This window comes from Rhinolophus sinicus, linkage group LG15, assembly GCF_036562045.2.
Source record: "Rhinolophus sinicus isolate RSC01 linkage group LG15, ASM3656204v1, whole genome shotgun sequence".
In the NCBI taxonomy this organism is placed as follows: Eukaryota; Metazoa; Chordata; class Mammalia; order Chiroptera; family Rhinolophidae; genus Rhinolophus; species Rhinolophus sinicus.
The window spans coordinates 23,660,538-23,675,038 of NC_133764.1; the positions used below are offsets into that span (position 1 = coordinate 23,660,538).

General features: G+C 39.1%; 1 protein-coding gene across 2 annotated transcripts in view; it reads right to left on the minus strand.

Annotated features, from left to right (window-relative positions):
- Positions 1–665: 665 nt before the first annotated feature.
- USP32 (ubiquitin specific peptidase 32) overlaps positions 666–14,501 on the minus strand; it is a 168,439-nt gene continuing 154,603 nt past the window's right edge. For both annotated transcript variants that reach the window (XM_019732553.2, XM_019732552.2), the window contains exons 28-34: positions 13,471–13,557; positions 12,212–12,332; positions 8,041–8,232; positions 5,512–5,800; positions 3,993–4,417; positions 3,442–3,534; positions 666–2,963 (exon numbers count right to left, since the gene is read on the minus strand). In XM_019732553.2, the coding sequence (XP_019588112.2) occupies positions 2,790–2,963; positions 3,442–3,534; positions 3,993–4,417; positions 5,512–5,800; positions 8,041–8,232; positions 12,212–12,332; positions 13,471–13,557 (1,381 nt within the window). In that variant the 3' untranslated portion in view covers positions 666–2,789. The remainder of the gene's footprint in view (positions 2,964–3,441; positions 3,535–3,992; positions 4,418–5,511; positions 5,801–8,040; positions 8,233–12,211; positions 12,333–13,470; positions 13,558–14,501) is intronic.

Sequence of the window (14,501 nt, forward strand, 5' to 3'; positions counted from 1 at the left end):
ATCTGATTACAGCTGATGGCCATCTAATAACCGAGCCAGCACCTTTCCACGTGAGGCCGAGAGCCTGGAAACTGCTCTCCTAGGTGTCCCCACACCGTGCCAGGCATTTATATATTTTATTTACTTAATACAAGCCCGAGAGGTAGGTATTCTCCCTTTAAATGTAAACAAACAGGCGCTAAGGGTGAAGGACCCACAGTTCTAAATCTTTGACTCTTCTCAGTGCTGCCAACTGCCTTTGGTGGCCTCTCCAGAGACAACCAGGGACATCCCCTAGAAACCCAAGATCATCTCAAGGCATTATACAAACAAGGTCTTCCTCTTCTTCCCCTTATCTCCTAATCTGCATGAAAACTGTTGTAAGACCTCCTTCATCAAGTCTCAGCTCACCACCTGCTCTCTACCCTTCTTCCCCACTCCCTTCAATGCCTTTCAAATAATTTCCTAACAAGGATCTGAGCCAAGTTTAAATTAATTCACCTGGTCAGGGCAGGTATCTTGTCTTGCTTTCAACAGTTTCCACTCTCTCAGAGATGGAGCGTCTACTCTGTAAGTCAGGTAGGTTTAATACAAGTAGGAGAATTAAAACAGTGTCACAGAGAGAAAGGCTGAAGAATTTGACTCTTTTTTGTGTTTATGTGTATAGAGGAAAAATAGCACATAGATGCATCCACAGTATTTAATTTGTTTGGATAATAGTTACAGATAAACAGGTACACTCCATATACAATTACCAATACTCTTTTATACAGTTTGTATTTCAGTACATCAACACTATTTTATTTACACTCTATTTATGTACATTAACATCTTTCTAAAGTCAGTGCATTGTCAACAAGTTTTATACAGTAATTTACAAGGTGAATGTAGTTAATAGTTAATTTAATAAATTTTCTGCTAGTCATGAATTAAAAAAATTAATTACAACCAATATAACAAACACAGATCAAACAACATTAGTAGATTGTGCTACCTGCTTAAATAAAACATCTGTACGGAAATTACTTAAAATCTTCCACTTTTTCATGGGACTTGTCCAGGTAGGAATGGACATATTTTTATATATACTGAAAATCATGACACTAGAGAGTCTTCATTTTGTCTGACTTCATCACATGATACCATTTAGGCCACTCCTTCCTACTTGTAATTACCGTCTTCTTCTGAATAGGTTTTCAATGTAGGCAGCCTTTAAGGCAACCTTTCCAAATGCTCTGAGAAGAACTGGACCGTAGTAACTGACCTCAGATACCAAAACACGAACACTCAGTTACACTGGTGCCTACTATCTGTGAGGAAGGGAGGATAACGAAATCTGATAATTAATGAGAATCAACTTCCAGGGTCAAAATGAATAAAAAAAGACTGAAAAAAAAACCTGAAGTATTTACTTTGCATATATATTCAAAAAACACAAGAAAAAAAATGCTGCCTGTAATAAATAACATTTATATTTTTGTTCCAGTCTTGAATTATTGGAGGAAAAAATAAAGTGAGCAAAGAAACATAACTTTTGATGACCACTACTGTGAAATTAAAAAACAAAAAAAGACAAACACCAAAATAAAAAATAAAATAAAAATAAAATAAATGGACATGCAAACAAAACAAAACAAAAATTTACTTCTAAAACTGCCAATTTCATTAAAAATACACACTATTAATGTTTGGGGTATAGTCTGTTTTTAAATTTAATATAATGGGGGGGGGAATACCCCATTTAAGTTAACTTATAGCCCTTACAGCCATCAAATATGAGCAAGTTTTGAAAAGTTCATTTGTCTGTATTCTCTTCTTTTTTTAAAGTGCAAAACAAAGAAACAAAGGAAAAATAACCACTAACTATGAAACACCATCTAACTTTGATGCCACTTTCCCTCTCAGAAGCTCTCTGTGCAACATGTGCATGTGAAGATGGTGCAAATATTGGCAACTACCCTACCACACTCAGCAGTGGGAGGTGGAATACATTTTTGAGGATACTTGAAGTATCCTCCAAAGGAAGATGCCTCCATCTGGAGGACCATCTTAGCTGGATTGCCCAGCATGCTTTTTTGCCCCTCGATAGGGTGCCCCAACCAAGGCCCTCGGTAGAAGGCACACAGTCTTAAGAAATTCCCCCTCTCTAATAGACTGGCCACTATTTATGGCTCTCCCGCCATGACTGGTTGTGTCTCAAACACAAACAACAAAAACAAAAAGTAAGAAAGACATAGAAAGAGTGGGAAAATGGTTTAAAAAACAAATTGAAAAGTCTGTGTCCATGCCATCGGAATCCTTTGCACGTCTTCATGATCTTGCTTTCTCTATCTTGTCAAGATAATGGAATTAAACTTCAGGAAAAAGGAGGTAGCATATCATGTCGTCCCCAGACAACACTACAATTTTTTTGTTTTGTTTTATTTTGACGTCAAGGAAATTCTTAGTATTTTGTTAAGATTATTGGTAAACTCTATACTCACTACACATTTGTTCATATCTGGACAAGCACAATTTAGTTCTTATTTGGTCCCAGGTGGCTGGTGCCAAACCCTTTTGTTTACAGGCTAATGGTGGGCTCTGCCTGAAAAATTCTCTACCAGAGAGCCTGTGTGAGACTGCCAAACAAAATTATTACTACTGTTATGTTAACTGCTATTTTCATTCGGATTTTTATTTTGTGCTTCAGGGTCACGGGATAACATAAGTACACGGAGCTTGCCTTTCAGCGCCGCTTTTGCCAAATGTCAGCTACAGGGAGGGAGTCCTCTCCCTCACCACCAGCCTGTCTAGCAACCAGAGTGGTAGCTCTACTGTAACACACAGTACTTTTTGTAATCGGACTCAAAGTCTTCGTCCATGCTGCTTGTGTCTGCCATCTTTTTGCCATCAATCTTTGGCAGAAATTGTGCATAGTCTATCCCCTGCTGCTCATAGAAAAGAATGTAGGCAGAGTCGGTGTCAATTTCATCAGGGTGAAGTTCCTGAAGGGACAAGAACAGCATTTAATAAAAAAGCTATCCCTCTGCTGGCTCTTAATCCTTGCCAGGGAAGGGAGGACCAATCCTCTTTAATCACTAAACCTGTTTGCTTCCACTCGGCTTAATATTTTGGCTGTCTCATACCTGCCCCTAAAATAAGCCCCATTATCTTCAGTGTTTGTTGTAGGGAAAATAATCTGACCACAGACAAATCAAAAGAATGACTAAAACAATCCCCATTAAATTACGATAGTTCAAAAGACAAGAAGTTCTTCTCATTAACTGATACTTCCCCCCGCTTACTACTCATGTTTTCATTCCCTAGTCTACACATAATTTTTCTCCCTTGAATATTGAAGGCATCTCTGTACTGATTCTAAAATACCTATTCCCGTTTAGGAGAAAGCCCCTTATTTCAACAAATGTCCCCCAGATCTTTTGACCATTTTTGTTCTTTAATTCAAAGATTGGGGACATTTACCTTACAGCTGCTGTCATTGTAACAGTACCACTTGCTGTTTGGGTTTTTGGCATAAGTGACGTAATGGCCCCCGCCCAGAATTCCTGAATGGCACTGTAAGACAGAAGAAAGTTGAGGTAGGTTAGTAGTTAACAGTACTCTGGCTGGGGCGCAGTACTAGGATCTGATCAGGACAATACTCATCACTTATGTGGTTAAGAAAGAATGTTTTAGAACCATCTAAACTTTTCCCAAAACAAAACAAAAAGCAAAATTCAAAAGTTCCAAATCCATTTTATAGTTGTAATTATTTTTTAGAAAGCGCAAATGCCTTAGAAACACCCAGTTGTGAATGACTTGAACCTGTGACTCCAGTTCTAATGATGACATGACTATCCCCTGCAGTACTCGGTGAGCATCCTGGAGTCTATCCAGAAGGCCAAGATACCTACTGCTAACTTTGGCTGTCACCAAGCTGGCCCTGAAAAAATGACGAATGAATGAATGAAGATGAATGAACAAACCACTGAAAAATGCTGATCACTGTGAAAACCACACAACAAACCACTTACCGAAATTGCATATAGATTATAAATAGGCTTAACATGAATATCTTCTCTTTGGTCATCGGTGCTGTCTTCTTCACTATGGTTTTCAAGCTGACCATTGCTGTAGCCATTGCCACATGCCTCATGTTCATAAAGAAAGCCATTGGCCAAAGCTACTTCGTGGTCCTGAGGGGTGACCAGCTCAGGTTGGCTGCCACCCAGTCTGTGCCCTCGGCTCAAGGCATCAGCTAGCTCACACACTTGCCCAGTGCCATTCTCTTTGCCAATATCCAAGTTCTCCTTACTGCTTGACAGTTTATTTTTGCTGCTGATCTGGGGTAGCCGGAGCCTCCCTTTGCTCCTCCCTAAAGTCCGTGGGCTACTGTTGGGGCTGCTGTTTTTGCTGGAGGGACAACTGCTTTCACATTTTCTTGATGAAGACGGTGAACCTGTCAAAGGGCGAAGGAAAGATTCATAAATCCAAATGCCGCAAGTTAAACGGTCTCCAAATGCTAAGTTTGAAGCCAACCTCACGTGTACACATAAAGGTAAAGACCGGAAATCCTGACTGGTTACTCTTTAGTTCCTGTACTGTAGCCAATCAGTTACATTGTAGTCTTCCTCAGTGTCAAGCCCTTACAGGCAGCAATGTTCAGAAAATGTAAATTACCATGTGGGAACTTAGAAAATAGCAGATTTAGGTCAGATTCGGTTTAAAACGATACTATTAGACTAAGGAGTTTTACAAATACATATTCTTGTCCTTCATAAAATTATTAAAAATATTAAAAATATGATCAATTATTTAGTACTTATTGTTGCTCAGCACAGACGGGAACTCTGCTATCTCTACCTCTCACAAATCTTCAATTTTTTGGTCCCAGCTCCCCTGCCCACTTTCTTATATATCCTTACAAATTGTTGAGGACCTCTAGAACTTTTGTTTATGTGGGTGATATTGATCAATATTTACCATATTAGAAATTAAAACTGAGGAATCTAAAAAAACACAATACACAAGCATATATTTTACTGACGATCACGTCAAGCTGGCTCTGACTTCACTGTACAATTGTGACAGAATGAGCGTGAAAAGGCATAAACTGTCTTAGTATTTTTATGAAAATAGTTCTGATCCTCCAGGACACCTCTAAAAGAGTCTCAGGGGCTCTAGGGGTTCCGAAACCACACTTGGAGAACCTTTGCAGTAAGGGGACAAGGATGACAGCTACCATTCATGTCTACCGCATGTCAGGAAGCATGTAAAGTGTTTCACTTCTGACCTATGAAATCCTCCCACTCTGTGAACTTGGTATTATCTCCAGTTTACAAATGCAAAAATAGCTCTAGGGAGGCTGTGTGTCTTTCTAAAAGTCACACAGCTCTCAAATCTAGATAGGTCTGATTCCAGATAGGTTCCTTCCATCTCACTCTGCCTTTGCTCTAGAGTGGAAGGCAGAGGAAACCATGCAGCCTACAGGGTCTCAAGAAATCGCCCCTCAGGGTGATGTCTGGGCTCCACGAGGTGCCCCGGCCTTTTTACCTTTAGGGCTATTGATGACGTTTGTGCTGAGTGAGGACGGGCTCTTGCTCAGGAGCACATCCTCTTCCCCCGCCGAGTTCTGGGCATCCACTTTCTTCACCTCGCCTGCCGGAACCCTGGGCTCAGACAGCTCATCCCCCTGGGGTGTGAGTGGTTTCCGCCGGCAGAGAGCTGGATCTCTTGGTACTAAAAAAGCACTCGGGTCAAAACTTTCACGAGGAAATTTAACAATTTTCTGTGATTTTATCCATCGGCCATTTACAAGTTGAAATCGTTTAAGATGAATAATCTGCAGGAGAAAAGGTAACAAAAACTTGGGTTAAAAAGTTCTGAAGATATAAAATATACATTAAAAAAACCCAAATCTAATACATGTGAATGTTCAAGAATAACTAACATCCTCTTTTCAAAAAGAATATATTTTATAATGTAACGTAGTTATCAGTAGGGTCACTGCCCTTTAGCTGTGTGGCTCACATGGTAATCTCTCTAACTTCATAGCCTGTGTATGTCCAACACTCTTTCCAAATTTCTTCAACATCCTAGGAGCCTATTTATATGTACTCCTCTGCTTTCTGGGTGTGTGATCCACGCTGACCTCTACCTATGTCCAGTAGCATAGAAGACTCATTCACAAATGCACTCAGGAGACTATACTGAATGTTTTGAAGAAAAATGGAGGAGTTTTTTATAGATGGACCTTATTGAATCTCTGATAGGGGGGTCTCTCCTTTCTTACCATCTCCTCTGGTGGCCACCCGGGAGTTTCACTACCAGGGAGTCCTGAAGAGCCTAAGAATCTCCCTTCTTTTTGGCTTCTCTTCTTCTTTGCAGAGCAATGAATTCCTCTACTCTTATACCGTGTTGTTATGCTCTCTAGTGCAGGCACAGATCTTTGCTGGCTACCTCTACTCTAAATGCTTAACAATTTACTGTTTCTATAAAGAGAATCCCTTCCTAAGGGGCAGGCTGCTGTGTGGATCTAATAGAAGCCCACCAGGCTCCCAACATAACATTTACTCATCATTATTCTTTAAAGAGCTCAAATCATAATTTTTATAAATGCCTTTAAGATATGTCTTATGTGATGGTTATAAGAATATATATATAATTGTCAAAACACATCAAACTAGATATCTAAAATCATTGCATTTAATTCAGTGTTAATTATACCTCAAGTAAACAAACAAACAACTTTCCCTCTTCCTACCTGCTTGTCCCCAAGCCTGCCCTCTTCTTCCTTTCCCTCAGTTCTTATCCCTTGAGCTAGCTAACCAATGTTATTAATTTCTTGTGTATCTTCCCTGGGAACTTGTCCTGGTCTAAGAGAAGAGAAACCTACATTCACAGTCTTACAGGGCAGTAGGAAAAGGACACAAATAAAGAAATACATACAAAGTCTGGTTAAAATATACCAGTGCCTTACAGTTATACTTGTTATGATACTTCCACTCTTAAGAAAAAAGCTTTCTTTCCCTCTTTTTTACTGTCCACAGTATTTGTTTATTGTTTATTTATGAAGAGAAAGTATTTCTTAGCCCAAATATTCATGTTTCACCGTTCAGGAACATAGTGATAAACTGCCATGGAACTCAATTCAAAGAAATTCTTTACATTTCGAAATCACTTTGTGCTTTGAAAGATACCAGCCTTCCTCATCTCCTCAAAGTCTTTCATAAGATTATGAATCATAATTTCTGTAGAAACCTGCATATACTTTCTCTTTTGGTTCAGCCACAGCAACTTTTTAGAAAGCTGTACCCCTAGGGTTACAATGATCACTCCAACAATATGAAATCGCAGAAGCTTGGCCAGAAAGCCATGCATCTGAGGTTTTGTGAAAGCACTGGAAGGCATGGGAGTTACGTTCTCCTATGTATGGGAACCCCGCATATATGAGAGTCACAGACCCCACATGCACAAGAGGTTCCCGAAAAAGCTTTCTTAAATGAATAGTAAGATTTGTCATTTCAAACTCTCTTGACAAGCAACAGGAGTGTCTCCTAATCCATGAAGAGAGAAGGCAGGAGTACATCAAATCTGAAAGACCATCAAAGCCCCAGTGCAGTTGTGTGCTTGTGCGCACACTTAACTCAGCAGTGTGCCGTGGCCATGTGACCAAGCACAGTGGAAATGGAGGCTCCAGGCTCTGTTGCTCTTCTGTAGCCCACTAAGGGTAGTCTAAAGCTTCCTCTCTCCTGAGAGCCAAAAGTGCTTTTCTTCTGAAGTTCAAATTCACCAGGTTGTACCACTTGTGACACTTCTCACATACTGCACTGAACTGCAGTTACTGGTCTGTATGACTTCTCTCTCCTTGTAGGCTCTATGTTCTTTTGGAATAGGAACTAGCAAATATCTATAGAACAAGTAATCTCTGTGTGCAACATAAAAACCCTTGCACAGCAAATGTGTTTTAAGCTCAGCTACAGGGAAGATTTTATTCTCAAAAATAACAAACACTCCTATTTGTTCATGGCTCGTTTCCTTAAAGCCAGACTTTGGCCCTCTCAGAGGTAGGATGTCACATACCAGGATGGGTGGCAGCCTCCAGAGATCCAGCTTCTTGGTAGCCAAACAGTGGGTCTTACACTTGGAGCAGTAGTACATCTCGTTTTCCCCTAGCTCCTCCTCACTGGTGAAAGCGCGGAGACAGCTGTCCAGGTTGATGGGCTCAGCTTGAGCTCGCCGACTCTGTTCCACACTCTCGTGCTCATCTACAACCTGCAAGTGGAGGAGGGAACGGGAAGAATGGGGGAAGGTGTGGGAGGGAGGCAGGCAGGGAGGGAGTTTAAAATGGTCATCTGGCTATACCTCATCCTCTAGGTGACTCACCACCCTCTTTTTATTCTACATGAAAAAAAAGAAAATACAACCCAAACCAGAGTCTTTGAGCAAATACAGCGTCTGTACGTTTATTTACAAATATCACATTAATAACATCCTAGATCAAATTTCTATTTATATGACCATAGCTCTTCCTAAAACATTTCTAAATGCTTCAAAATGACAAAAACAAAAACAACAAGGAATTGACTATTTATTTTGAAATTCTGAAATCATGAAACAGCTTACATGTGAGCTGGCCCTCAAGCCATAGATGTTGTTATTAGGTCATTTATTTTTCAACCAGAAAGACAGAACATTATTAGTATGCTGCAGGCTTTACAGAGGCGAGGAGAAATAATGTCACTGGAACACATATGCTAGATATGAATTAAGTAAGAAAGGTACAGAAAAGCTCACCATGAGAAGACAACACACCAGAGCATTAAAACCTATGGGATACAACTTATTTGCATATTGACACCATATAACACAGTTATCAGAATACCACGTGTATCATTATCTGGCTCCTGCCTGATGGGGCCTTTTTACCTGAGCCTTCAATGAAAGAAACAGCAGGCTCAAAGGAGCTTGATTTTGTAGAGAAGGCCCCTAATACCTACCTAAACCTCTGTGGTCCTGTTAACCAGCATGCTAATCAAGAAGAAGGTAAGTATAAGAAAGGAGAGAGAGCAAAGGGGGGTGGGTGTATAAGGTTAATGTGTGTTGGAGGTGTGGATCAGGAGGAGAGGCCTACAATGCAACAGAAAAGGAAGAATGTTTCCCTCTTGGATTCTTGGCTGTCACTTAATAAGCAATCAAGAGCCATGGTGTGTGAGGAGGCATGACTGTCAGGACTATCAGCGACTTCACACAAGGATCTTTTCATCCCAGGGTGGAGCCCAGACTACAAGTCCAACAATGAATGCCTCTTTCTGGCAAAGGTCACATACACGTCCATCGCCCCCGTTATTACTCATCCCTTCCAAAGGTGAATTGGTTCTCCTCGTCTGAGGCAATTTCCGTCCTGTTTCCCTTTACAATGGGAATACTGGGCTGCCTATATTACCAACTAACACATCTCACAACGTTCAGTTTAGAACAGGCTTTCGGGGAACATTTTCCCTACACGAGAGGATGGCAGAGTCACAGGCTGTCAAATACTTCTATAAACTATCAAGGTTAAGGTTGCTCATACAATGAAAGGTTTTAGCATTGTATCACCATTCATTTAGAAATAACTCATTTAAAAAGGGGAACATAGAGGAAAATTCTCTTTCAGAAACGGAGATCTGGCTTGACCTTGCGTCACTGACTTCCTTTCTGATACTGTCATCATTTTTAGAGATTGGCTTCAAAGGGAAGAACCAACATGCTTCAAAAAAATTAAAAAACAAAACAAAATGCTGTATCATGGTTGTTGCAATCAGAACAGGAAAAGACGTGTATCAAATACAGTAGTGCCTCTTCTCTCACAGCTAGTTAAACATTACCTCTATTACCTCTACCAAGGATGCAAATTACAGTAAGCTGATAAGGAATGTTGATTTTTACTGTCTATATTTTCTATGGAATGCACAGGCCATAGAGCTACATGAGGACAGGGAGGAAGGCTGATGGAAAAACATATTTGAGGACTTACACAATAATTTTCCTAAGTGACAAAGATTCCATTGACCTCTTGGGAGTCGTTCCCAGATCCTCTACTATTATTCAAATAGTCTGAATTGTTTATTGGCACTCTCTTTCTTTTTTCTAAACTGCTTGAAAGCTCATCCTTAACACAAAAGATAAGGAATGAAGTAACAGCTTTCATACATTATAAGACTATTACAAAAAGGAAGTTCTAATAAGTTACCTAGTTTAATTTTCTATTGAGGAATGAAAGGTCCAAACGGGAAAAATTGAAAGAACAAGAACAACTGCCTCTCTTTTTTTTTTCCTTGCTTACCAAATAAAACATTCACATAGAAATTTTGGAAAGCAGAGGAAAATGTAAAAAGGCAGGGAACCTTTAATATTCTTAACATAAAGGCAAACGGTATCAAAATATTGGCAGATTTTCTTCTGTCCTTTTCCTAAATAGTATTTTCTTTTATTGAAGAGAATTTTCAGTATATGCAATTTTTTATCTTGCCTTAAGAAAAAAGAAACAACACGCTATCATAAGTATCTTGCCATATCTGTTAATAAAAACTCCTAAATCATCATTTTCAGTGACTGTATAATATTTTATCCAATTACTAGACCATGCTTTATTTAACCATTCCTCTAACATGGGACAAATACAAGTCGTTTCTAATTTTTTACTATTCTAAAAAAATGCTATGATGAAGTTTTTTTCCCCAGCAAATTACAGAGTATTTCCCTCAGACAAATTTCTAGAAAGGAAATCACTGGAATAAAATATATATATATATATATATATATGAGCAATAATCTCAATTTTCAATCTCAATTTTGTCTACGTGATTCTCCAAGCACATGCAGAAACCACATGTAGGAAGAGAAAGTAAACAGGAAGAAATTAGTCATGTGGCCTCACTCCCCAGCAAGGCAGGATACCTTAATTGCGACTTGATTTCCATGATGTCCTAATAGCATCACTGAAAGTAGAAGTGGGGTGAGACTTAACAGGTCACATAGACCTTTCTTCCTAGAAGCACGATGTCCTCCAGAGCTTTTCAGATTACGCACTGGGCTTGTTAAAAGGGAAAGATTTACAGAGCCAAATGATTTTTTGTTTTTGACAGAAGTGTCTTGTCACAATAATGTCCTGTCAGAATTTGTGCAAAGATTTAGGAATGTTTCATTAATTGCTCAAACTTTCCTTCTTCAAATAAAGCATGGTTGAGGTTACTGAATTACCTTGCTACAGTGAGCATGACCTGCTAGATCAACTTCTCTCTAGCTTCCGCTAGCCAAAGAGCTTTCATTTGGCAAGTATCCACAAATTACACTCATCCTTCGCTAGTGAGCGCTACCAGGAACCTCGGGGTGTGTGGGGGCACTTTTAGGAATCCAAATAGCGAACTAGATCTGAATTTGGTGGTTTCCCCACTCCTCAACAGCACAAACAGACAAGAAGTCAATTATCATTGCTGACTTATCTAATGAGAACACTCTAAGAAACAGTGAAGGGAGTTTCCACCAAGAGCTACACAAATGCAAAAGCCACTACAATTCTTCACGGGACTCAAAAACCCCTTTGATTCTATTGCTTTTACTTGTCCATCAGATTCTTCTTATTTCTACTCACAAGCTATCTAGTCAATCTACCCTTCAAACAGCATTTGGCAAACATTTTCAGGTGTGAAGTTAGTATTCTTTTTGAAGTAACATTTTCAAAATTTAAAAATTGCTCTGCCCAGAGAGTGGCAGTGGAGGAAGGCCAAGTGTGAAGACTAGCCAGTGAGATGTCCCCTTAGGTGCCCAGTCTTGAAACATTCAATCCTTTTGCTAATCTTCTACTCGCTATGCCCATTAAAGGTAGCAACTATAGCCCCTGAGCTCAGTTACTGTGCTTACCAAATGCCGCAGCTTCAGTAGTAATTAATAAACAGGCAGTGGGATACTTACTGATTGGTATGTCATGGCCAGAGAATATAACTTCTTAATTACACCTAAGAGTTTTGTCACAAGATTTACTTATTAGTAGTATTTTTAAAATTCAATGTCCCAATACAATTATCTCTAGAAGAGGGAAAACTGACACATCCATGTCATCAAGTCAGCCTAAGTAAGTGCCATAAGGAATGCAATGAATGTTTTCCTGCTTGTATTTAAATTGTCTACAACATCAAAGGCATGATACAGTTAAACTGGGGAAAATTTTCCATATAAAAACCACCATCTTACGGTGGCCCTGAGTACTTACCCTTTCCTGTGATGTCTGATAGCGGAGGTGAAGTGCTGTGGGGTCCCAATCCACAGCAATATAGGCATTTCCGATGGAAGCTCTGTCATCCCCACAATCAATTTTACAGCCTCTGCAAAATCTAAAGGGGGAAATACATGAGGAATGAATAATTAGGAAGGAAATTTTATTAGAAATATTTCTCCCTTTCTACTTCTCTACATTCCTTCTTGGGCTTCACAATTTATCATGGGCTTCTAATTCTAACTTCAGACTGATAAATGCACGAATATGTATTAATAATTATTAGTATTTCAGGAATCATGCTTATCACTTCTCAAGTCTGGTTTTTCAAAGCACTTGATAACCATTTGTTAATTCACATAAATACAGAGGATGCCCCCAAAATGTATACACATTTTAAGAAAGGAAAAAAACTATTAAAATTGTAATACTCAATATATATCGATGACAAAAGATGAATACAAGTCTCGTTTGACTTCTGCAACTGCAAGAGGTGCTCAAAGTGGCTACCATCAGCATAATTTTAAAACAGTTTTTTCCTTTCTTAAAACATGTATACATTTTTCTGGAATCCTCTGTATGTGAGCTATATGGCAAATAAATAATATGGGAATTGGGTATTTGAGATAACATATCTTGAAAAAAATCTAAATTCAGTTATTTAATGCTCTGAGGACAATTTATCTGGTATAGCAATGCCTATTTCTTCATTTGTAAAATGGCACGTTAAATAAATGTACATAAACATTTGTGGGGTAGGGAAGGGACCACAACAAAGCCACGGTTCCAACGCCTATTTTAAACTCAGTTTGCTAAGTCTATTACAGTTCTCTGAAGGCTGACTTCAGTACTCAGGCATTTTCCAAGCTTAAGTAGTAATGCCCAATCTCCAAAATAACTCTTCTAAAAACCAAAACAGATTTCCTACAAGGTCTAGTAGGTAGACTATGTTCTACTGGGCTCAGAATTGCTAAACTGATTTATAATTAAGAAGCAGAAGGTATAGAATAATAAATGTTGATCATAAACTATGAATTTGATGAGATTGTAGAGTTTACAAAACCAGCTATGATTCAAGTAAAACTTAGCTATTGACCTCACAAGGAAGACATGAAAGAACAATTTCCAAGATAGCGTCTCATTATTCACTATGATGTCTAAGACCTGGAAATCTTATGAAAAAGATTAATAATAAAGTATAATAATCTGGAGCTGCAATTCTACTAAAATTTTTCTTTTGCAGAAGGTCACTTTACCTATACCATGGGCACCAAGCACAGGAGTTCCCATCTTTCTGCACAACTCGTAGAGTGAATGGATATTGATAACCCATACTGTCATCACTGAAACAGAACAGAAATCAAAGAGTGTAAGAAACATTTGTGATTTGAGGTCTCAACTCCTTTTCATCTTCTCATGAAGTAACCCTAGGAAGGGGCATCTGTCACAACAGTGTGCTCACGCTGACAGCTCTATGCTGCTTATGCTAACCCATCAGCTGCAGCCCTGGACCAGTCACACTCAGAACTCCCATGCTGCATCCCTGCATCTAGAAGGGTAGACATACTAGAGTGCCAGATGTCTCTAACAGCGTCCATGTGGTCCACGCAAATTTTATACGATAAGCTAATCATGAAACCAAACACCAATTATCCTTCAGCCATAATTCTATTAGAAGATTTAATTCACATTAAACTAAAATAATTAGACCTTTCCATGACAAGCACATTGACACACCACAGAAAGCTGAAAGGTTTTTAGAGGAGTTGACTAAACTGTATTTAGAAGTTGTTTTTAATCAGCATCCCTGATGTTGTATATGCTAGGTATCCCTTTCTTTTCCTTTGCCTTAACTACTCAAAGCCGTAAGCTACAAAACATTTTTAGAGTAATGTCTTTTAACTGCTAGGTAACCTTGTGAGTTCTCCATCTTGAAAAAAAAATTATTCATCCTTGCTCCAATAAGAAACAATGCAAGGTATATAACATAAGAGCAGTATACTTCATTCCTCATTTGGCAATTGATAGTGGCTTATCTTCACGGCTGCTGAAGATAAGGAAACCATGATAAGGACTGGGTAAGGGCAAAAGTGTGTACGGTATCTGTCACAAGACTTGCCCTTTTTCTGCAGAACTCAGTCGAGTGAATGATTACTGACAGCCAATGCTGTCCAGTATTATGTCCCAATTAGATCAGTGGTAAATGAAGAATCAAAAGAAAGATAAAGGGACAAAACGACCTGGTAGCGCTCTGGCAGAGAACTGTGCAGCACCTCTGTTCTGAATA